We start from the raw sequence: 25,798 nt of genomic DNA, 5'->3' as shown, positions 1-25,798 counted from the left end.
GATTAATTTTGCTGGACATAATCTATACTAAAGAAGTCATATTTCGTAGTGATATCAGCTGAAGTATGGGTGGAAGATTACTATTGCAAGAATTTTCTCTTGGGGTGACTAAGCAATAGCTATACTGCTTCTTTCTAAGGTCCAATGACAAACCACAGCTAAATTTTATGAAAACTCCCCCTGGGGAGCCAGAGAGGGAGAAAACAATTATCTAGCAGCAGGAATCTTAGCAAACACTTTATTAACAAATACTGTCATGTTCCTGAGCTACATGCTCAGAACACCGTGCCCAAACCAAAGCCGCTGACTGGGTGTTCTAACCCTCAAGTCTTGTGGCTGGTTCATAAGCCTGCAGTCCCCTGACAGAGCTGGGCCTGCTATGTCTTACCCTGTCCACATCCTACATGGCAATCGGGTCTCCTCTTCATCATGCAGATGGCAGGCCTTTGCACTTGCAATTAAACCAGAGTGAAGAAAAGCAGCATCAGCTGACCAAAGAGAACTCAAACTTATTTTTCAAAAAGTCACCAAACAGTTCTGTCTGGAGCATTTCAGGATGAGGATAAAGACTCCCACTGGCGGAATATTCGGAACACTTTCCTTGATTTTTCAGAGAGACTCTGTAGGGAGAAAAGCTTATCATTAGAATTAGATTATTTCACAGAGACAAAAGATAGGTATAGCTTTTGGGCTGCTTTGGATCTATGATTGAATAAGAACTCATTTTATGTTATGCTACATACATGTGCACAGCTCAAGTCAAACAAAACTAAGAAGCCTGTGTTCTACTGCCAGGCCACTGCCAACCCTCTGAGCTTCCAAAGCCTAGCTCATACTGTCCCTCAGCATATCTGCATCTGTCCTTATCTTTGTTTGTGACAAGGGTACTTCTGACCCACCCTGAGTGCAGCACACGCTCTGTACTGGCTTTTACCCAGGATGTTTAATTGGACCTAGTTATTTCCCACATGCAATGATTTAAGTGGTCCCCAGATGGGGTAACTGTATCAAAGTTTGAGAAATAAAACAGAATGACCCTAAAAAGTTTAAGCTTGACTCTCGCTCTCTCAGCTTCATGTTTTAGTCAGGGATTAAAACTAGAGAGGCTCTCACTGCTACCCGATCATACTTAGGAAACTTTCTGGGGGTGCATGTGTGTGAGTGCATGCAAACGAGTCTGAGGAGGGCTTACAGGAAGACACAGTAATTCACTAGAGAAAAGTTCTCAGTCAAACTTGGTTCTACCTGCCTCTGAGCACCAAGGACAGAGAGACAGATACTCCATCTGGCAATGTCTCAGTGACACTACAAAGGGTATCTACTAAGATAGTTTTACCTTCAATTTATGAAACATCATTTCCACTGCTTCTTTACCCTGTCTGTCTGTCTCTCTGTCTATCCATCCATCCAAAACAGGATCTATCTATCTATCTAATCTATCTAATCTATCTGAAACAGAGTTTCTATATAGCTCTGTCTGTCCAGGAATTCACTATGAACAGGCTAGCCTTGAACTCACAGAAATACACTGTTTCAGCATCTCAATCATTAGGATTAAAGGTGTATGCCTTTAATTCAAATGACTACTCAAAATGACATTTATTTATTTATTGTATATGCAGGAAGGTGCATGCCATTATATGTGTAAACGTCAAAAGACAACTTGAAGGAGTTGGTTCTTACCTTTTATCCTGTAGTTATCGGGATCAAACTCTGGTCATCAGGCTTGGAGGAAAGAATCTTTACCAGCCTTCCCCTCCCCACTTTTAATACTTTTCTTTATTGTTTTTTCTTTTTTAAAGTAAAATGGAGGCTGGAGAGATGACTCAGTAGTTAAGAGCATTTAACTGCTCTTCCAGAGGACCCAAGTTTGGTCTGTAGCACACACATCAGGTGGCTTATAACCATCTATAATTCTAGCTCCAGCATTCATGTGTACGTGCACTCATGCATGCATGGGTGCATGTGTGTGCACGTGCACGCACACACACACAGAGCCCTACATATACTTAAATCTTTTCTTGTTTGTTTGTTTTTTTGAAACAGGGTTTCTCTGTGTAGCCCTGGCTGTCCTGAAACTCACTCTGTAGACCAGGCTGGCCTTGAACTCAGAAATCCGCCTGCCTCTGCCTCCCAAGTGCTGGGACTAAAGGCATGCACCACCACTGCCTGGCTTACTTAAATCTTTAAAACAAAACAAAAAACCCCATGAGATTAAAGTGCTGGCTAAGATCACTTGTTGCTCTTGCAGAGAAGGTGGATCTCACAATCATCTGTAATTCCTAGGCATTCACATAGTACACATTTAGCCCCGACTGTCCTGGAACTCACACTGTAGACCACACTGGACTCTGACTCACAGAGATCTGCCTGCCTTAGCTCCTAGAGTGCTAGGATTGAAAGTACATGCTACCACGGCTGGCAACAGAGAAGGGTCTTATTAAACAGACAAATAACCTAGCCAAAATACTTCCTCAATTTGTGGACAGAGATTTAACATCTCCAGTTTGCGTGGTGGGTCAACTATTTGTCTTTATATACCTTATTATATCCCAAATGCCCATTTTGTTGTTTTGGAGGCTGGCCTCTCATTTGTGATCCTTTTGCTAAGCCTACTGGGTGCTGGCACAAGTGTGTATCTACCTAAACATTAAACATGTATGTATCAATGCAGTTATGCATTTATTTATTTAGTGTGTGCATGTCTGTGTGCATGAATACCATGTCGGCATGTGGAGGAGAACTTCCTGGAGTCAGTTCTCTCCTTCCTGGCTTGGGTTCTGGGTACTGAACTTAGGTCCTCAGGTTTAGCAGTAAGCTCCCCTACTGAGCCATCAAGCTAGCCCCTGACCTAAATGAAAGAAAAAAGGAAAGAAAGATAGAAAGGAAGAAAGAAAAAGACAGATAGACTGACTTTGGAAGCCTTTCCTCTACTTATTAAGATTACTTATACTATCTTTGTTTGGCTTCTGGTATAATTATAGCTCCCCCTGGTGGAAACCCAGTGACCTGACCACCATGGATTTGGGAAGGAAAGTATCTATCTGCTTTAGTCTGTGAAAAGCATAGGGGTCAGATTGGCTATATTTATGCCAGGCTATGAGGGAAACAAACACAAAGCCAGTTCTCTGGATCCCTTTGTCTACCCTCCCACTCTCACTCTTGTTTTCCCAGATGGCCCTGATGGCTTTGCGCTTCCTCCGGTCCTGCAATGGCAGCAATCTAAGTGTGAGAGCTAATACTGTCCAGAGCATGTGCCCAGGCTGCGCAAAAGTGAAGAAACACAAGACTTGGGAAATAAAGGCATGGTTTGGTATCGGGGAACCGAGCTCTCAACAGCTAAGTTAACTGGCCACGTTCCAAACACAAGTGATGGGGACTGACCGAGCACAGGGCTGGACAGCTGCCCACTCACCCACCTCTGTTTCTGCATTCCGTCCCTACTCGTGGTCATTTCAGCTGGAGAAACAAAGAATTGACCAGGATGTCATGGAATGCCATATGCTGAGCAGGTCAAAAAGACCGAAGCACTTCTGTGCTTTACTCCTGAAATCAGACTTGACTTAGGAGAGCTAAAAACAGACAGGTACTAACTATAGGGCCAGCCTCTGCTGCTCATCCCACAGACAACAAGCGTTGCACACACACGCTGGGCAACGGCTATCTCACCATGGAGTCTGTCTCAGCTGGCTGGTTAGAATGCTTGTGGGCCAACAGGATGGTCAACACTGCCTTCCAGCCTGGCTCTGCTGGGGTACAGGCTTCCACTTCCTTTTTCCCATTCTCCTTAGTTTCTTTGACGAGTGTGATATTCACCCAAGGGCACCAATCTCTATGCTGAGAGGTGGGATCAAAGAAGCTTCGGGGAGAAGTGTCCTGAGGGAGGAAGAAGAGACACAGTGTTATTGAAGGATAGATGCAGATCTGGTGAGAGGCTGTTACTCAATCTCTGAACACACAGCCACCCACACTTGTAGCTCTTTCTTCTTTATTATCATCTTATTTTTGTTGTTTTGATGTAGATATCATGCTATGTAGCCAAGGCTGGTCACCTTCGTGCCTCAGCCTTCCAAGTGACTCTTACACTGTCCTCTCAGTCTCTAGCCCTGCCCTTCTGATGAGATAGGATCAGGGTCTGTGTGCAGCCCAAAATGGCCTTGAGTTTGCCATCTTCCTCAGCCTCTGGAGTGCTGGGACTGGAGCTGTGACCGACCACATTAGCTATCGGAATGTTCTGAAATGCACGGGGACAGCACAGGAATCAACCCTGAGAACCGACAGCAGGACAGATCAGAGTATGAGCAGAGTGAAGACAGCTGGAGAACAGGAGAATCTGTGCGCTGCACTGCAGACAGAACTTATACCTAGAATATATAAAGAACTACAAAAAAGAAGCCCCAAAACCTAAACCAAAGCTTCCAATTAATAAATGGGCTGGACAGTATTCAAAAAAGGAGCCAGGAAATATTTTTGAAAGTGTTCAACATCCTTGTCCAGTAGGGAAATGCAAAGCAGAACTACCTTGATATTCCATCTCTACTCAGAACAGCTAACACCAAAACAAATATCAAACCTGGCAGTGGTGGGGCACACCTTTAATCCCAGTGCTCAGGAGGCAGAGGCAGGAGAACCTCTTTGAGTTCGAAGCCAGCCAGGGCAATAAACATAGAGAAACCCCATCTCAAAACCAAACCACACCAAACCAAACCAAACCAAACCAAACCAAACCAAAAAACCAACAACCAAACCAAATCAAACCAAACCAAACAAATAACCAATCAACCAAATAAAAGCCCCTGTAAAACACAGATACACAGTACACAGGAGTAGACAAGCCTGGGAAGATGGGGACTGTAGAGGAAGACAAGAGGATGCTGGGGGGGGGGGGGCGTGGACGAACAGACAAAGAATGGAAATGCCGTATGAAACCCATAACCTTGGATGTTAACCTAAAAACCTGAAACAACAACATCAACTAAACCTAAGTCAGCTGGGTGTGGTAGTGCAGGCCTTTAATCCCAGCACTTAGGAAACAGAGGAAGGCAGATCTCAAGAGTTTGAGGCCAGCCTGGTCTACACAGGCACCTTGTCTCAAATATTAAGAACTCACAAAAACAAACTATCCACCAGATGTGGCTGGTCATGTTTCTAATCCCAGCAATGAGACTGAGAGGAATGGTGTAAATCCAAGATCAGCCTGGGTTATACAGCGAGTTCCAGGGCAACCTGAGCTACATGAGACCTGGTACAGAGGGAGGGAGATCAACTATCTTTCCTCCTCCTTCTAAACATTTGTCTATTTTGTGTGTGCTTGCATGTCTATGTGTGCAGGAATGCACTTCAGTCTTTGTAGCCCCTTTACCCACTGAGCTAGCTCACCAGCCTGTTTTTTTGTTTGAGACAAGATCCCATGTCACACAATCTGGTCTTGAACTCAGAAGTAGTGGAGGCTGGCCACTTGTGATCCTGTCTCCATCTCTCAAGTGTTGGGATTACAGTAATGAACTGTGTTCCATCTTTAAAGTCTACTTTTGGCCAGAATCCCGGGAGGGCTTATGCCTGCTTCTTCCTGATACACATAAAGGTACCTTCTGCTGTTTGTGTCATCATAGCTCCCTACAAAGGCAGACTCACCGAGCTGCTGGAAGAGCAGAGGCGAGCTCGCTTGGCTCTCCGGAGAGGGCTCGAGGGAACTTCCAAGCCAGCAGGCTCTCCTGTTCCCATGCTTCGAGTCACTGGGCGGCTCCTGGTAGTAGGACTGGCTGCCTCTAGCTCAGGCCGGTCAACAGGACTGGAAGACTCCCAACTCCGGGTTCGGGAAACAATGGGACCAGGACTTTTTTCAGACTGATGGAAAAGAAAAGCGATGGAAGTACATGAATGATAACAGTTTTAGCCCAAGTACTCCTAGAAGCATGTGAAACGTAGTATTTTAGAATTTGTAATATCAATTTAGAATCTCAACTGCCAACGTAACTAAGATCTTCAAAGAATATCGTAGTTCTATACTTAGCTTCCATAACAAATTTAGCTTCTCCATCTGTGAAGGGAAACGTGATATGATGGTCTTCCTGACAGGGTTTAAAGTAAGGCCTACCACCAATTTCCACCCACTGTTACACTGGCATGCTGAAGAAGCTAATACCTGTTCAGAGCTTGGAGAAACTGTGGCATCCTGGCTTCGGGTCATCATCCGCCTAGGAGATTCAGGCACCAGAGGGAAGTGCTCAGGCCGACCCTCCACACCTGGAATGGGGGAGCTAGTCAGGCCAAAGGAAGTCTCCAGATCTGTTATGGACGATTCAATCTGCTGAAAGCCCCAGAGACCGACCTTCCTCATACACTGGTAACATGTTATCAGGGAAAGTTGTGTAGGTTCCAAAGAACTAGGAAGGAATGGGGGGGAAAAAAACCAAGTGTTTCCAAAGGTGACATTTCCATGTTACTATGTGATGATTTCTGTTTTATCTCAGCAAGCAGTCTCTGCAGTCGGTCAGAGGGCTAGAACCATGAACTCTCAGAGCCTTCATCTGAAGACCTGAATTTCACTGACTCCCCATACTTTCTCAGAGGTCCAAGGGTCCTGGTATGCTCTTGTTGGCAAGGACATTGTGAAGTATGTTTTATAAACTCCTGATCCTCTTAAAACCCTTTTCTCAATCTACTAAAGAAAGCACATTTATTTACTTACTTTGTTTGTATGAGATAGGGTTTCACTCTGTAGCCCAGAGTGGCCTCAAATTTATGATAAATCCTCCCAAGTGCTATGATTATAGGCATGGCATGCCCTTCCCCACAATCCAGCAATAATAAAGCCTTTTTAAAGTAAATAGTGTGTGTGTGTGCAGGGGAAGGCCTGGAGAGACAAAGGTTAAGGTCACTTGATGCTCTTCAGAGGACAGAGTGTGGATTTCAGCACTCACATTGTGAGGCTCACAGTCACCTATAATGCTGAAGCCCTCTTTTGGTCTTTGAGGATACCTGCACTATGTAGCATACACTCACACAGACACAGATGAACATATATAAATCTATCTATCTATCTATCTTTCTTTCTTTCTTTCTTTCTTTCTTTCTTTCTTTCTTTCTTTCTTTCTTTCTTTCTTTTTTTTTTTTTAATAAAGTAAACCAAAGGCCAGGAAGATGGCTCAGCAGGTAAACCTGTTTGCTGTAAGCCTGACTGACAACCTGGGTTTAATTCTCGAAACCCTTATGGTGGAAGGGGAGAACTGACTCCTCTGACCTCCCACTCATGCCACAGCGTACGCATGGGTGTGCTCGCCCCACCACACACACACACACACACACACACACACACACACACACACACACACACACACACGGAAACGGAAAGATCAGACTGGCTCTAACAGTCTTCTTCCTTAGAAAGTCAACATCAAACTAAGGTGGAATGAAAATGTCAACATGGGGCCAGGCCACCAGCTGATGTCTCCTCTGGGGAATTTTATCAATTAAGCTTAGTTGTCTTCCTTTCTAAAAATAAGACATCATTTTTCCCTCTGCTTTTAGAAAGAGCTGCACTGTTTATGGGGCTTTAAGTTTCCAGCTGGGAGGACTCTGCCCGAGGGAGAAGCACTGTGAGCTTCACATGCAGCTGTGAGCACCATGAATGCCTTTAGCACCTATTCTGGATGCTGCCGGTTCTTATCCACTTCTCTATCCCTCCCCTACTCCAATTTCTCCTTTTGTTTTCTCATAGGCCACAGGTGGTTTGTAAATAGTGACAATGACGTCTCTCGGTTCATGTCCCTGGGTAACACTCACTAACCTACATGCCCAGCCACACAGAGAGAGAACACAGGCAGTGGCGTGGACTTGGATGTCTGAGCCTAACTTGCTTGTAGCTTTTCTGTCATCAGTTTGATAGTCAAGTTCATCCTCCAGCAGGTGCAGCAGAGCACTAATCTTGTCTTCTGTCAAGCACTGCAAAGAAACCGAGGTTAAAAATCAACTCCAAGTGTCAGGCCTCCAGAGGAAGAAAACTCACAATAACGCACCTAGACTGGGGAAGACTGGATCAGAGGCAGTGTCTTCACAGGGAAAACATGTTCTAGGGCAGGACTAAGGTATCACACAAGCTTCCTAAATTGCTGACTGAAAAATGTAGCAGTCTTCCTTTAAGTATTAGATGGCTTTTAATTTTCCAATTGTAGATTTGATCTGAAACTCGTGACCTTCAAACCCAAACACAATAAAAAGACTACTATTTATGTCTTGGCCTAATGGCCTAACACTGAATTTACTTTTGACAGAACAAACTTGACAGCATTAATTTTTGGCCTGTGGATAATAAGGCACTCTGACTCCTGGGGTCAGGGTGGGGCTGCCTTGGTGAAGGTCAGGTTGACACTTTTAAGAACAGAGGTGAACTGCTTGTGCTAGAAGCCCTAACAGTGCCAACTCAAAGAAGCAAAGGATCAGTTTTTACTGCCTACAATACAGTGGATCTCACAAGACTCACGGGCTGGTAAAATGACAGTAAATAGTCAGTGTCAGAGAGGAAATGGAGCACAACTACATTTCTAGTCATCCAAGAAGAATGTCTTGTCCTGTCACAGCTTGGAAAATGATATACAATGAGCAGCTGGAGTAACAAATCAAAATACAATCGAATCTGTAGGGCCAGACGTGCGGCACAGGCCTTCAATCCCAGCACTCCGTAGGTAGAGGAAGGTGAATCTCTGTGAATGCCAGGTCAACCTGGGTCACATAGTAAGTTCTAGGTCAGCCAGAACTACACAGTGAGATCCGGTCTCCAAAAGCTTACTTAAAGATCCCTATCCAATTGTTAAATTGTTAAATAGAAATCATTTACTCACACCCTCCACTACTGCTTTTCTGGAAGAAACTGAAGTCAAAAGAGGGAGAAGTAATTCTCTTCAGGATGCTCGGCACCCTCTGTCAGTCAAATGAAGGATTGTGTACAAAAGCTGGTGTCGACTGGAGGCCACTGCAAGGTAGCCAAGAAACACTCACCATAGTTTTCAAGTCGTCTGGCCTCAGGGAAGGAAGTTGGAGGTCCAAATGACAAAGGCTTTGAAATCTGTCCAGGAACTCACTGACAAGAACAGCAGGCTCACCCAATGGCAACATCCCAAATCTATCTGTGGGAAAATAAACTGGGAGTCAGATGGAGGAATAAATAAAGAACATGAACAGAACACATAAAGATATGTAAAATGGATAGTTGATGATAGTAAGAAACCATTGTTTTACATATGAACTCAGAGACCTGAACAGGTTCAAACCAGACAAAATTCAGCTCTAAGAAGTGGACACAAGGACCTACTCCTAAAAAGAAGCTACTTGCAACTGATACCTGCTGGGAAAGGAAAGAAAGATGTGTGTGTGGGGGGGGGGAGGGGGGTGGGCTTCTAAACAATGTAGAGTGTGGAGGTGTACAAACACTGAAGAAACAAGACTGTCTAGAAGCAAGGGTGACGAGTGTAATCCCAGAGAAACCCTTTTTTTTTTTTTCCTATTTATTTATTTATTATATGTAAGTACACTGTCGCTGTCTTCAGACACCCTATAAGAGGGCATCAGATCTCATTACAGATGGTTGTGAGCCACCATATGGTTGCTGGGATTTGAACTCATGACCTCTGGAAGAGCAGTCAGTGCTCTTAACCGCTGAGCCATCTCACCAGCCCGAGAAACCCTTTCTTAAGGGGAGGGTGGAGAAGAGTGTAGCTCTTCCTTCATGGACAAAGACCTGGTTTCCATTCCCAACCTTACTGGGGAAAAAAAACCAAAAAACAATGGGCTAAAAATTGATAATTATTAAAGTTGTTGACAGGTGAACAGCATTTAATTATGAACTATTCTTTGTGCTTCTGTGTATGTATTAAACAGTTACTTTAAGAAAAGTCAGAGGAAGAATTAAAAGAAATACTGAAGCTTTGATTTACTAGACAGAAATTAAAGAAACAGTATTTTATAACAATTATCAAGTTGTAGATAGTTCACTGTGAGTTGTTGAAGGTAAACTCCTACTGTTGAAGATACCATGTAATCAGACACAGGACCCAGAGATACAAGCTACATCTGACTTGAATGCTTCCCCCTTGAATGTGCCACACAAGCTTCCAAAGGAAGGAAGCAACCATCAGTCCTACCCAGCTGTGATGTGGCCTGTGAACAGACTGACTGCATGGACCATAACTAAGAGCAGACAGCAGCACACAGCCTGGTGGACCATCAACAGCTCAAGGCCTGCTCAACAGGAAGGAAATCATGCCTGGTACTAGAAACCTAACCAAATACCCAGGGCTAGTGAATTCATACATCTTGGAGGGGAACCTACAACTGCCATTTAACAAAGCCAGCACAATACCAAATATAGTCTCACTCCCTGTCCTCACAAGACAGGCTGCCTAAACAAGATCTGAACAAGGACAACTTCAACAGACATGCTAACAAAGAAGGGGGGATGATCAGGAAGCCTCAACTCTACACAGAGAACTAACTACAGGCAACTAAGGAATGCTGAGAACAGGAGAAAGTCTTCCCCAGGGAAGAGCACACTAATTGGTTATATGATAGCAAATGGTCAGACCTGAAAGCATATACATAAAAGTAACATTATACAGACTGAGCAGGTTGCATTATATATTTAGGAATACATACATGCATGCATGTACCAACAATTAGAGAAAAAGAGGCCATGAATTTGGGAGAAAGCAAGGAGGGAACATGGGAAGGGTGGGAGGAATGAGAAAGCAGTAAATGTTATAATTATATTATAATCTCAAAAAACTATCATAAAAGGTTGTGGGCTGGGAAGATGGCTCAAATAGTAAAGTACCCACTATGCCAGTGTGAAGCCTGAATTTGGATCTCTGGTTCCCAGGTAAAAAGCCAGGCATGGGGCTGGAGCTTGCAGGAGATCTGAGTTTTGTTTCCAGAACTCACATGGTGGCTCATAACTGTCTGCAAGTCCAGTTCCAGAGGATCCAATGCCCTCTTTTGGCCTCTTTGGACACTAGGCACATACATGGTAAACAGGTATGCATGCAGGCAAAACATCCAGACATATAAAATCTTACAAAAATCAATTTAAAAATTAAAAAGAAAAGAATAAAAATACAAGCTGGGCAGAGAGGTGCACACTTGTAATCTAAGTGCTCCGGGGGTTGAGGCAGGAGGATTGGCTCAAGTTCAGAGACAGTCTGAGTTACATGAGACTTAAAACACACACACACACACACACACACACACAAACACACACACACACACACACACCCCAACAACAACAACAAACTAAGAATGACAGAAGCAGCAGAGCTGCTGTGCACTGTGATCCCTGAACTTGCACTGTGTCAAGTTCAAGACAAGTCTACACAGTAAGCTCCAGGCCAACCAGCCAGAATGACATGTCAGGACTCTCTTTCAAAATCCAAAACCAAGCAGTAAGCATTAGTTACTTCCCAGTGCCCCGATCCCTTGTAGGGAATTCAGTAAGTTATTCTTCAAAATGAAACTCAAAAAAAAAACATTTGTAAGACGGTGTTTGAAACAGATCTCCATACTGTCGCTCAGACTGGCTTCAAGCGAACAGCAATGCTCTTGTGGGAATGCTGGGGAAATACATTTAGTAAGTGAGACACTACAGAAAAAAGATGAAGAAAGAAATGGGCCTCCCAATCTGGTTAATTAAAGAGCAGGGCACCAACAAGGTTTACAATAAGCTTAAATATGCTTTATAATTAATCTATTTGTATATTGGGCCTGTGTATATCTTCAAAAATATTCAGCCCTAGTAAATTTGTAACTGTCACTTAAAATATTTAAAGGGATTTTATTTATTAGTAATAAATATTAGAAAAGTTACCATGAAAACTGCACCAGCCAGTCCATGGCGGCACATGCCAGCAGCCTCAGCACTCAGAAGGGATGGGGAGATTAGGAGTTCAAGGCTATCTTCAGCTGCATGGAGACCTTAAGACCTGTCTAGACTATGAGATTCTAGTTCAAGAACCAAAATAATAAATCCCAACAAATCATATTTACTGGGAATGTGTAGTAAGTTAGGCCTTGGAGTATAAATAAGTATAGGCATTCCTTTTTCCACATAAAAGTGACCTGAATAGTAAAAACAAAACACATGATACTACTGAAAGCTGTATCTGAGATCGTAGGAGGAAGAATAAGGACAAAGTTGGTAATGATAAGAAAAAACATCTAAAGCTATGTATGCAGCTCATTCCTGTAAGTCCAGCACTTGGGGCATTACAGCAGAGACTACCAAGAAGTCAAGGCTATCCTAGCTACACAGTGAGTCAAGGCAGACTACAGAGTAGACAATCTGAGCAACAAGACCCTGCTTCAAATAAACATAACAAAACCAAAGCCTAGCTAGGTGTAGTGAGTGGCACAAGCTGTTAATCCTAGCACTCAGGAGGCAAAAGCAGAAGGATCTCTGTAGTTCAAGGCCAGCCTGGTCTACATAGTGAGTTCTAAGATAGCCAGAGCTACATAGTAAGACCTTGTCTTGAAAAATCCAAACTGACCAATCAACCAACCAAACAACTAAAAGGAGTGGTTATGGCTAGAAAGACGGCTCAGCAGTAAAGAATGCTCATTGGTCTGGCAGAGGACCAGGGTTTGGTTCCCAGCACCACATGATGGGTCACAGTTGCCTATAACTTCAGTTTCAGGGGATCTGGTGCCTATTCTGACCTCACAGGGCTCCTGTACACATGTAGAACACTACATGCACTCAGGTACACACACAAACACACACACACAAATATTTTAAAAACAGGCTGGGCAGTGGTGGCGCACGCCTTTAATCCTAATACTTGGGAGGCAGAGGCAGGTGGATTTCTGAGTTTGAGGCCAGCCTGGTCTACAGAGTGAGTTCCAGGACAGCTAGGGCTACACAGAGAAACCCTGTCTCGAAAAACCAAAACAAAACCCAAAAAAAGCATAAAACAACAACAAAAGAAAAGCATAAAAGATATTAAAACAACCTCCAAATTTCTGGCAATAACTGGACGGGAAGGTCAAGGCAAACCTTAAGGTATTAGATAGTTTAGCTTTGCACTGCTGAGTTCCAGGTACCTCTTATGAGGTAGTTGAAAAATGAGTCACATTCAAAGAGGTCTAGATAGGAATTAGAGGTTCTTCAAGGAGAGTCCAGTTGTGAATGGATCTAGAAAACAGAGCACTAATAACAAGAGCTGGGACACCAACAGCTCTCTGGGGACATCCTAAAAAGAGCCTAGGTGACTGGCCAGAGATAACCTCAAATCCACACAAAACTGAGCTGTGCTATATTATACAGGGGAAAGGAAAACAGGCCAGAGGGGCTGGAGAGATGGCTTAGTGGTTGGGAGCACTGACTGCTCTTCCAGAGTTCCTGAGGAGTTCTATTCCCAGCAACCACATGGTGGCTCACAACCATCTGTAATGGATCTGATGCCCTCTTCTGGTATGTCTGAAGATAGCTACAGTGTGCTCATATACATAAAATAAATAAATAAATCTTAAAAATAACCAAACAGGCCAGAGATGGAAAATTCCTGTTTTACAGTTATTTTCCCTTTAAAAATTTCATCAGGATACAGAAATCTAGTCACTTCTGATAGGTTTTGTTGGTCATGGAATATTCCTAGCCACAGTGACCTTGAAATCAGCTTGAGCCATCTTACTAGAAACAAAACAGTACACCCAGACTGTACTGCCTAGCAGTCACAGCATCCATGAACAACCAGCACTGTGAGAAAACCTGGAGTCTGAGGGAGTTTGTACCTGGACTTGGAGAGATTCCGCACCAGAGGGCTCTGCTGTTAAATGTTTACTTAGCAGAGATGTGCCAGCTGAACAAGAGAATGCCTACACTTCCAGCTGAGGGCCAGTGAGAGGGTTCAGTGAGTAAAGATACATACTACCAAATCCATCTTGGGTTCAATCCCTGGGCACCACATGGTGGAAAGGAGAGAAAAGCCTTCTTTAAGTTCATCTGCTCAATATGAGTTCTAACACACACGCACGCATGCATGCACGCACGCACACACTTTCTCTCAAGAGCTGGTGGGACAAATGCACCTGGAAAAGTTAATAAATGTAAGTCTTGAAAAGCATACAACTTCAAAGATTTGATGTTCACAAGAAAATGTGCAATATTAATTAGAAACCTGATGACCCAGGAGAATGGAAATCCTTAGAATATGTACCTGGAGATGGACTGTCTGGCCAAAAACAGAACTTCTCATGGGCACTGCACAGGGATTTCTTGAGCTCCGCACATCGTTCCTTATCTGAAAGCACACGAGGTAGCAGTTATTATACACTATGCAGACTCCAAATAAAAAAACAAACAAAAACAAAACCAAAAAAACCCCAAGAGTCTTTTAGAGACCAAACCTAACCACACATACATCTAAATAATTAGGATACCTTAAAAAGTATGGAAACAGGCTGGATGTGGTGGCATATACCTTTAATCCTAGCACTCAGAGAAACCCTGTCTCTAAAAACAAAGATTCGCTGGACAGTGGTGGCGCAAGCCTTTAATCCCAGCACTTGGGAGGCAGAGGCAGGCAGATTTCTGAGTTCAGCCTGGTCTACAGAGTGAGTTCCAGGACAGCCAGGGCTATACAGAGAAACCCTGTCTCAAAAAACAAACAAAACAAAACAAAATAAAGTAAATAAATAAAAACAAAGATTCTTTGTTAGTGCAAAGAAGGTATTTTGTGTAACTTGGAAGGTAGAGATTTCTAAATCTTGGGCCTTCAGAATGTTCTCTCTTTGCTCTGAAAATCCAGATTTGGGATTATAAAGTAAACATACTGCTGTCAATCTAGAAAACACAATATCAAGCCCACTGCAGAGAACAACGGGACCATAAGGTGAAGACCATCGCAACCTCACCGTGTCATATGTAAAACAGGACATTATTTGTTGAGACAGATGGCTAGTTCAGCACCCTGCACATACCAGGCAAGTGCTCTACCACTGACTATGTCACCAGCTCCAGTGTACCTTCAATGGGGAGAAAACTGTAACCGGACTTTATACTTACATCTCCCAAAGTCAAAAGTGGGCTGCAGACTGGCACAGAGGAGAGCCTGGCAGCTGGAGCACTTGAGCAGATCACATTCAACTGTGATCCAGCCATATTTTGCACAGATAAGTGGAGACAGCTCAGGGGGCTTCCCTGCCCATTTCAAAGAGTACTCATGTTAAGAAAAACCACGTATGTGAAAACCAAGCACAATTAAAACTTCTTCTTCTTCTTTTTTTTTTTTTTTTTGGTTTTTTTTCGAGACAGGGTTTCTCTGTGTAGTCCTGGCTGTCCTGGAACTCAACTCTGTAGACCAGGCTGGCCTCAAACTCAGAAATCCGCCTGCCTCTGCCTCCCAAGTGCTGGGATTAAAGGCGTGTGCCACCACCGCCCGGCCAATTAAAACTTCTTAACAAACAGGAATACACTCATTAAACTCAGACAGTAAAGAAAATGGCAAAGTCTTTTAGTTTTTCTCTGTATGTATTGTAGACATGCATATGTACACGCTTGCATGTATGGGGATACACATGTATGTGGAAGTCTGAGGCTGAGAGCAGGTGTCTTCAGTTGTTGCCCACTGAGGCAGAAGTGTGTCTATGAACCTGGAGTTGGCCATTTTAGCTAGTCTGGTGGGAGCTGGACGGATGGCTCAGAGGTTAAATGCACTTGATGTTCATGCAAAGGACTCAGGTTCAGTTCCCAATACCCACATGGTAGCTCAAAAATCATCTGTAACTCCAGTTCCAGGGGTTCCTATAACTTCTTCTAACATCTGTAGACACCAGGCACACATGTGATACCTGTGGTGCATAAACACTCGTGCTGACTAGCCAGCTAGCTTCAGGGAGCCTGCTTCTGCTTCCTGATGGCTGGGGTTACTGGTACACTGACATTTCTACCAGCTTTTATGTGGGTTCTGGTCTTTATGCTCACGCAGCAACCGTTTCATCCAGAGCCTGCTTTCTCCCTAGCTCGCTCTCAGTGTTGTGTTTGGAGCAGAGTTCAATCTGTAGCCCAGGCAGGCCTCAAACTCCCCAAAATTCTTCTAGATTAAAGGTGTGAGACATTATTCCAGTTACTAAGGATCATTTTTAATTTTCATTTAAGATTTTCTTTAAGATTTACATTACATGTGTTTTGGCTGCATATATGTTTGTACACTGTGCATGCAATGTCCAGAGGCCAGAAGGAAACATTGTATATGCCCTATAACTGGTGTTAAAGATGGTTGTAAACTGCCATGTAGGTGCTGGGCTTCAAACTCAGCTCCTCTGGAAGAGGGGTCAGGGTTCTTTACTACTAAGCCATCTCTCCAGACTCAGGGCCATTTTAATTTTTTTTTAAGAGCATAACTATACCAATTTATGTCATTAAGGTGCAAGATAGACCTAATACCCAGTCCATCATTTTGTTGACTAAGCAGAACCTCTGTCATCTCTCCTAAATAAAAGACTTAGTTCTGAACCTGGCTTTTTTCTTGGCTTTAGAATGAATGTCAGCTGAAAACCATCCTCTCAAATCTTTTCTCTCAAAGTAAATAGCAAGGATTGGCTATGAGACTATAAGTTTTCAACCCCATCAGAAATCCAGAATGACTGAGTTAACTGAAATTATGGGAAGCACAAAGCATAACTTCTAAAATTTAGCCAATTTATAGAGACCGCTGAACATCTGGACAGTTCCTATACTATAGAACGTTGGAGCATCGATCTTCAGCCTTCTTCAGGGCCATTTTTAAAGTCCAAACTTTGCAGGATGCTAATCATGAGTAATAAGCAGGAGGGAAAACTATGAACTTTCTGTCTAGAAAGATTCAAATGTTTTATAGCATGCCAACTGTTCTAGCTACTACAAAGGTTTAACTAATGACAATTTGGATCCACAAGGACAAGACTATCCTGCACAACACAGTGAGAATCTATCTTTTAAAAAATGAAAAGCCAGCCTGCCGAGGGCGAGCCCGTGCCCTCTGCTCTGTCTCTCCCGGTTTGAATCCCGCTTTCCCCGTGTGACTCCGCCCGAGTTTAATGGGGAAAAAAAAAAAAAAGTTTGCCTGGTGGTGGTGGCGCAAGCCTTTAATCCCAGCACTTGGGAGGCAGAGGCAGGAGGATTTCTGAGTTTGAGGCCAGCCTGGTCTACAGAGTGAGAGAGTGAGTTCCAGGACAGCCAGGGCTACACAGAGAAACCCTGTCTCAAAAAACCAAAAAAAAAAAAAAAAAAAAAAAAAAAAAAAAAAAGAAAGAAAGAAAAGAAGAGAAAAAAGAAAGAAAGAAAGAAAAAAATGAAAATGTAGTTTATAAAGTTGAGTGTGCCGGTGTAACCCTTAATGTCAACACTTGGAAGGCAGAGACAGGACTGAGTCTGAGGTCAGCCTGGTCTATAAGGAGTTCCAATATACCCATGTCTACACAATAGAGAGACTCTACCTCAAATAAAGAAAAAATACTTTTTGTTTTTGTTTTTGTTTTTTTTTGTTTTGTTTTTGTTTTTTTGGTTTTTCGAGACAGGGTTTCTCTGTGTAGCTCTGGCTGTCCTGGAACTCACTCTGTAGACCAGGCTAGCCTCGAACTCAGAAATCCGCCTGCCTCTGCCTCCCAAGTGCTAGGATTAAAGGCGTGCACCACCACCACCCAGCAAAAAAATACTTTTAATTATGTGTATTTGTATAGGTCAGTAACGGGTATGTACACATGAGTGCTAGTGCCTCCCAGGCCAGATGAATTGGGTCAGATCCCTGCAGCTAGAGTTAAGACAACTGTGAGTTGCCTGGACAGCAAGTACTCTTTCTTTCTTTGGTATTTTATTTTATTTGAGACAGAGTCTCTGTGTAGCCCCGGCTGTCCTAGAACTCGCCCTGTAGACCAGGCTGGCCTCAAACTCAAGAGTTCCACCTGCCTCTGCCTCCCAAGTGCTGGGATCAAAGGCTTGTGCCACCTTCCTGTGTTGGTTTTTTTGTTTGTCTGTTTTGTTTTGGCAGCAAATACTCTTAAAGACTGAGAGCCACACTTCTCTATTTCTCTGTATTGAGAACCCATCTTTAAAAAACACAATGTAAAACTTCTTTTATTACCATTTGTGTGGCAGAATGCAGAAGCTGTCTGCTTGTATTTAATCGGAAATACTAGGGATTGAGAGTGCTGGTGAGAGCCCTGGATCAGATGCACCTAAGCAACAAAGGACCATAAAGTCAAAAAGGCGGAGATATTTCTACACTTGACTGTGTTCTCCTAATTTACCACACCCTTTACTTTTTTTTTTTTTTTTTTTTTTTTTTTTTTTTTGGTTTTTCGAGACAGGGTTTCTCTGTGTAGCCCTTGGCTGTCCTGGAACTCACGCTGTAGACCAGGCTGGCCTCGAACTTAGAAATTCGCCTGCCTCTGCCTTCTTTTACTTTTTAATATGGAGAAAAGAATCTTAGCTATTCTCCATCCCAAGTTTTTTTTTTAAAGAATTATTTATTTTATGTATATGAATACACTGTAGCTGTCTTCAGACACAGCAGAAGAGGGCATCTGAGCCCATTACAGATGGTTATGAGTCACCATGTGGTTGTTGGGAATTGAACTCAGGGCCTCTGGAGGATAATCAGTGCTTTTAACCACTGAGCCATCTCTCCAGCTCATTTACCCCAAGTTTAATTATGATGGACTATATGCTAAATTAGTACCTTCAAAGTACTTGGCTAAAGACTTACAAGAGCAGAGTAGGCAACTGGTCACTCCTGTAGTCCCTGCTTTCTGGTACTATGCCCTGAGGTAACTCCCTATGAATGAGCTAGTCTGGTAATGTTTTAATAATCAGATTATGGCAAAAAGTGATGGGCTATCTTCTGGGATTAGGTTACAAAAATGAGTCTGAGGCCAGTGGGACAGCTCAGTGGGTAAAAGTGTCTGCTTCTAAGCCTAATTATCTCCTTATCCCTGGGACCCACATGATGAAAGGAGAGAAGAGACTCCCACAAGTTGTTCTCTGACTTCCAAATATACATCAAAGCACACATACTAAATAAGTAAACATAATAAAAACTTACATTTAAAAAGAATACTTAATGCTAAACACGGAAACACACTCCTTGAATCACAGTGCTTGGGAAGCAGAGGCAGGCAGATCTCTGAGCTTAGGGATAGTGAGACCCTGTCTCAAAAACAAAACACTGAACAAAAAATAATCTGGCTTTTACCTTTCTGTTTTGCTTGTTCACTGTGATGGAAGCCAGCTTCCAAGTTGTGAACCGTTCTGAAAGAGCCCATGAAATAAGGAACCACTGCACTTGTAATCCCCACATCAGAGAGGCAAAGGCAGGAAACTCATGATCTCAAAGCCATCAAGGGCTATATAATAAATTCTACGTCAACTTGGGCTATATAGTTAAGACCCTGCCTAGAGGGCTAGAGAGATGGTTTAGCAGTTAAGATCGCTGACTGCTCTTCCAGAGGTCCTGAGTTCAATTCCCAGCAATCACATGATGGCTCAAAACTATCTGTTATGGGATCCAGTGCCCGCTTCTGGTGTGTCTGAAGATAGCTACAGTGTATTCACATATATAAAATAAATAAATCTTTAAAAAAAAAAAAAAAAAAAAAAAAAGGACCCTGCCTAGAAAAACAAAAACAAAAGCAAACAAACACAGGCCGGAGAGACGCTCAGGGCCGCAGGAGCCCATGGCTGCTGTTCCAGAGGACCCAAGTCTGGATCCCAGAACATGTGTCTGGAGGCCTGCAACTCTTGCCCTAGATCTGGTACCTTCCTCTAGCCTCCTTGGACATCCCCCAACCCCAAACGGCATACACAACAAGCAAATGCATAAATTAAAAAATAAAATAAACAACCACCAGCAGCAACAACAAAAACAAAACAAAATAAACCTACTCTGTGTCTGGACATATAATCCACAGTTTGTGGTAATAGTTGTTTAAAGCCACTGCATATTAGAGCGTTTGTCATGCAATAGTGACTAATACATAAAAGGGTTCTAGAAGCCACGCAGTGGTGCTGCATGCTTTTAATCCTAGCACAAGGGAGGTGGAAGCTGGTGGATCTCTGAATTCTAAGACAGCCTGGTCTATAGAGTGAGTTCCAGGATAGCCAGAGCTAAAACAGAGAAACCCTGACTGGAGGGGACATGGGAGGAGCCACATGGGGGAGGAGGGGCTGTCACACACTTTCAATTACATCACATAGTTGTCCTGGCTCCTCTACTTGCTAGCAGGATGTCTTAGGCAAGCCTGCTCTCATCTGTAAAGTGAGTATATCAAGGCTGAAATTATAGCTCAGTGGAAGAGTGTTAGCCTAGCATACATGAGGCAGTAGACTGGATTCCTAGTACTGCCCTCCACCAAACCAAAGCAAAAAATTATGGCAGTAAAAATACTATTTCCCTTCTCTCAGGATTTATAGGTTTTTTTCCATCTGTGAAAAGATCAGCTGGGCATGGTGGCTCCCACCTGTCATCCCAGCACTTGGGACCAAGGCAGGAGAACTACAAGTTTCAGACCCTGTTTCAAAACAAAACAAACCAAGCCAAGCCAGGCGGTGGCAGCACTTGGAAGGTAGAGACAGGTAGATCTCTGTGAGTTTAAGGCCAGTCTGGTCTACAGAGTGAGTTCTAGGACAGCCAGGGCTACATGGAGAAACCCTGTCTCGAAAACCAAAACCAAACCAGACAAAAAACCCAGAAACAAACAAACAAACAAAGATTTCAAAGATTTGATCTATCCTTCAACGGATACTTTGCAGAATAATATATTATGGTGCTAATTTTCAGAAAAAAAGTTCTTTTTCTTTTTTTTTTTTTTTGGTTTTTCGAGACAGGGTCTCTCTGTGTAGCCCTGGCTGTCCTGGAACTCACTCTGTAGACCAGGCTGGCCTCGAACTCAGAAATCCGCCTGCCTCTGCCTCCCAAGCGCTGGGATTACAGGCGTGCGCCACCACTGCCCGGCAGAAAAAAAGTTCTTACCAGTACTAATTCTTTGGTTTAAAAGATTAGAGTTAGGGGCTGGAGAGACAGCTCAACAGTTAAGAGCCTGGCTACTCTTCCCGTTCAACTGCTAGCACTCACATGGTGGGTAACAACAAGCTGTAACTCATGCTAGAGATCTGATGCTCTCTTTGGACTCTTTGGGCACTGCATGCACATGGTTCACAAACATACAGGCAAAACACATACACATATAAAACAAGAGGTCACAGTAAGCAGTACCTATACTCTACGCTACAGTACAGCAGTGCCTCTCTAGTAACAATGCTGCAGTACAGCAGTGCCTCTCTAGTAACAATGCTACAGTACAGCAGTGCCTCTCTAGTAACAGTGCTACAGTACAGCAGTGCCTCTCTAGTAACAATGCTACAGTACAGCAGTGCCTCTCTAGTAACAATGCTGCAGTACAGCAGTGTCTCTCTAGTAACAATGCTACAGTACAGCAGTGCCTCTCTAGTAACAATGCTGCAGTACAGCAGTGTCTCTCTAGTAACAGTGCTACAGTACAGCAGTGCCTCTCTAGTAACAGTGCTGCAGTACAGCAGTGCCTCTCTAGTAACAGTGCTACAGTACAGCAGTGCCTCTCTAGTAACAGTGCTACAGTACAGCAGTGCCTCTCTAGTAACAGTGCTGCAGTACAGCAGTGCCTCTCTAGTAACAGTGCTACAGTACAGCAGTGCCTCTCTAGTAACAATGCTACAGTACAGCAGTGCCTCTCTAGTAACAGTGCTACAGTACAGCAGTGCCTCTCTAGTAACAGTGCTACAGTACAGCAGTGCCTCTCTAGTAACAGTGCTACAGTACAGCAGTGCCTCTCTAGTAACAGTGCTACAGTACAGCAGTGCCTCTCTAGTAACAGTGCTACAGTACTGCAGTGCCTCTCTAGTAACAGTGCTACAGTACAGCAGTGCCTCTCTAGTAACAGTGCTACAGTACAGCAGTGCCTCTCTAGTAACAGTGCTACAGTACAGCAGTGCCTCTCTAGTAACAATGCTACAGTACAGCAGTGCCTCTCTAGTAACAATGCTACAGTACAGCAGTGCCTCTCTAGTAACAATGCTGCAGTACAGCAGTGCCTCTCTAGTAACAATGCTGCAGTACAGCAGTGCCTCTCTAGTAACAATGCTACAGTACAGCAGTGCCTCTCTAGTAACAATGCTGCAGTACAGCAGTGCCTCTCTAGTAACAGTGCTACAGTACAGCAGTGCCTCTCTAGTAACAATGCTGCAGTACAGCAGTGCCTCTCTAGTAACAGTGCTACAGTACAGCAGTGCCTCTCTAGTAACAATGCTACAGTACAGCAGTGCCTCTCTAGTAACAATGCTGCAGTACAGCAGTGCCTCTCTAGTAACAGTGCTACAGTACAGCAGTGCCTCTCTAGTAACAATGCTACAGTACAGCAGTGCCTCTCTAGTAACAGTGCTACAGTACAGCAGTGCCTCTCTAGTAACAATGCTACAGTACAGCAGTGCCTCTCTAGTAACAATGCTGCAGTACAGCAGTGCCTCTCTAGTAACAGTGCTACAGTACAGCAGTGCCTCTCTAGTAACAATGCTACAGTACAGCAGTGCCTCTCTAGTAACAGTGCTGCGGCAGGCGGAACCACCTACACACTCACACACACTGAAAAGGATATAGAAAAGGTTTCCACTCTGTGAAAAAAGGCTTCTTTGCTTGTAGATTCCAATGGAGGCTGTTCTGCTTGAGGCGATCCATCAACTGACTGGATTGTGGCAGATGTGTCCTTTCTGAAACCAAGGAGGACTGTTAGTGAGCTCTACACCATTCTTAAATCTCGGAGCCTAGCCATTCCACACACCTCACGTATCAAACCTGAACTAGATTTTAAGTTTCTAAAAATCATTTCAGTCAAGCCATTCCTCTGCTTAATATATCCCATGACTTCATAATACTAAATCATAGGCTCTAAATTCTTCAGTCTGGGAGTCATAACTCTTTACAGTTCAGCCAGCCTCTCCTAGCTCACCTAGCTCATTCACAGTTCTCTAACAATATTTTGCATAACTTTAGTAAACACAAAATAAGGCCTTCAAGGGTTTAAGTGTTGAACAATAATATAATTTAAACCACTTCAGAGAAATATTCTTTTTCTTTTTTGAGAAAGAGTCTCATTTATAATCCAGGCTAGCCTGGAATTCACAGCAATCCTCCTGTCTCAGCCTCTTAAGTGTCGAGATTACTACTGTGGGTAATATGTGTGTGTATATGTATGTATGCAATATATTTGTGAATGTATGTGCCCAGGCACATGTATAGAAACAAGAGAAGAACTTTGTGGAGTCAGATCTTTTCTTCAACATTTATGTGGGTTCAGGAGTTGAACTCAGGTCACCAGGCTTGCAGCTTTAAGTGATAAGCCATCCTGCTGGCCCATAAATTTAACTCTCAATATGAGAAAGAATAGCTTAGATATATTGTTATGTACATGGACCCTTGTTTCTCACTACCTCAATTAGAAAATTCAAGTCATGGGCTGGAGAGATGGCTCAGTGGTTAAGAGCACTGATTGCTTTTTCAGAGGTCCTGAGTTCAATTCCCAGTCAACCACTTAGTAGCTCACAACCATCCGTAATGGGATCTGATGCCCTCTTCTGGTGTGTCTGAAGACTGCTACAGTGTGTACTCACATACATAATATAAATAAATCTTTAAAAAAGAAAATTCAAATCAAAGATAGGATCTTTCTATTTCAAAAAGAAACATGAGAAAAATATAATTAAAAAAAAATACAAAGCCAGCCAAGTCCTCTTTCATTTTCAGTGAAAAAAAAAATTTGGACAAATTACTTTACTATATAGAGACATTGCATAAGTTCTGTGACTCTAGAGAACCCTGACTAATATATCTATTGAGCCATTTTTTTTTTCCAGTTTTGTTTGAAACAGGGTTTCTCTATGTAGCTCTGGCTGTCCTGGAACTCACTCTGTAGGCCAGGCTGGCCTTGAACTCAGGGATCTGCCTGCCTCTGCCTCTGAGTGCTTACACTAAAGGTAATCGCTGCTAGTACCACCTCCACCCATCTTTTCTACTGTGTCATCCTGAATATCCCTGTTTTTGTTTTGAGAGACAGTGTCTCATTTTGTAACTTAGGCTGGTCCTGGAACAATATATAACAAGCTGATCCAAAACTTACAGCAATCTCCTCTCTTCAAACTTTCAAGCACTGGCATTACCACCCCCCCCCACCCCCCATGCTCAGCTGTAAACCACTTTAACAATAAGACAGCACCAATAACTGTGACTTGAAAGAAAATTATACCAAGACAATTCCTCAGAGATTTACAGATTTAAAAAAAAAAAATCAAGAAAATGTGGTTCTTGGGGGGGGGGGGGAATCAGAAGATCCCTAAACCTAGATAGGCATTAAATGACATTTATTTCGAAGATTTTTGAGAAATATAGAATGGCTTCATTATCAAGGTTAAGAAAGCCCAAACCTGGGCTGGATGTGGTGACATAGGTCTTTAATCCCAGCAATCATGACACAGAGGCAGGGGGATCCCTGTGAGTTTCAGGCCAGCCTGATCTACAAAGTGGGTTCCAGGATAGGGCTGTTACAGAGAAATTCGGTCTCAACAACAACAAAAAAGAAAGAAAATATAAGACAGAAAAAGAAAGAGCTGGAAAGATGGCTCAGTGGTTAAGAGCAGTTAAGAGCACTGACTGCTCACTGAGTTCAATTCCCAGCAACCAGCTGGTGGCTCACAACCATCTGTAATGAGATCTGATGCCCTCTTCCGGTATGTCTGAAGACAGGTACAGGTACTTCACATACATAAAACAAACAAACAAATAAAAGACAAATATTTGTGAATTAGCCACCAAGAGAAAAAATTTATTCACATTAAGGCTGACTATATTTTGAAATAGTATTCATGGTATCACTAATTGAAAATTATGATTGATTGTAGATATGCTACTAGATATTAACTATCTTTTTTCTCCTCTCCCTCCTCCCTACACTTCTCTCTGGCACAGGGTCTCAAATTAGCCTGGAACTTCAGATCCTTCACCTTTCACAGACTTAAGAGTTGTATGATACCACTACCAGTTTAATAAAGTGCTAGGGGATCAAATCTTGAGCTCAATGCACGCTGGGCTATCTAATTCCCAGCCCAGCATTAACTATTTAATTAAAGAAGGAAGGAAGGAGTGTGAGAGGGAGGGAAACAGCGTGTTTCCACATAACTTCATTTTACTACCTTGCTAACTATTTCCTGTGTGACTGTTTCATTTACAATCCCGTGTAATTTGCTTTATACATTTAAGACTGTTCTTCAGTTAAGGGATTGCTAAGCTTCACTATACTTTTGAGACTCCACGGCTTTAGGAGTTAGGTTTGCTTATCCAGCTAACAACAGTACTCTCTCTCAAAAAAGGTTTATTACAAAATTTCGCTAGTGATGCGGCGTCAGGTACATCCGGAGGCTGTCGAAGCCGAGCAATCAGAGAAGGCTAGCCTTTTTCAGAGCTCAGGAACAATTCAACCTCATCCACCAAGTCACGGATTGAAGTTACTCGCGGCGTCCCCCGCCCCCTGCTCCAGGCCGTTGTTACCCAAGCCACTCCAGCGACCACAGCCTGGATAACTCACGCTTCTGTGCCTCCCTCTTCCGGGACAATTCCTTCATCTATCAGCTGCCGAACTTTCTGGGGTGTCCCTTCAGGGGAACGAACGACTGCACCCCAAGTCTTTTCAATACCCGCAGCAAACAGCTGCCCCTCACTGGAAGCCGCCATCTTGGTCCGTTCGGGAGTTGTGTCCC

At 43.3% G+C, this 25,798-nt stretch overlaps 1 protein-coding gene across 1 annotated transcript; it reads right to left on the bottom strand.

Annotated features, from left to right (window-relative positions):
* Positions 1–224: 224 nt before the first annotated feature.
* Positions 225–25,798, bottom strand: Zc3hc1 (zinc finger C3HC-type containing 1). Its single transcript, XM_034519765.2, has 10 exons — positions 25,627–25,798; positions 22,648–22,759; positions 15,050–15,200; positions 14,202–14,285; positions 8,998–9,125; positions 7,790–7,944; positions 6,146–6,386; positions 5,635–5,847; positions 3,670–3,876; positions 225–620 (listed from the first exon to the last, which is right to left on the bottom strand). The coding sequence occupies exons 1-10, from the start codon at positions 25,770–25,772 to the stop codon at positions 552–554; spliced, it is 1,506 nt and encodes a 501-aa protein (XP_034375656.1). The 5' UTR covers positions 25,773–25,798; the 3' UTR covers positions 225–551.

The sequence above is a fragment of the Arvicanthis niloticus genome, chromosome 15, assembly GCF_011762505.2.
Source record: "Arvicanthis niloticus isolate mArvNil1 chromosome 15, mArvNil1.pat.X, whole genome shotgun sequence".
NCBI lineage: Eukaryota > Metazoa > Chordata > Mammalia > Rodentia > Muridae > Arvicanthis > Arvicanthis niloticus.
Note: the sequence above shows the minus strand (reverse complement) of the source record. Positions and strands in the feature narration are given on the sequence as shown.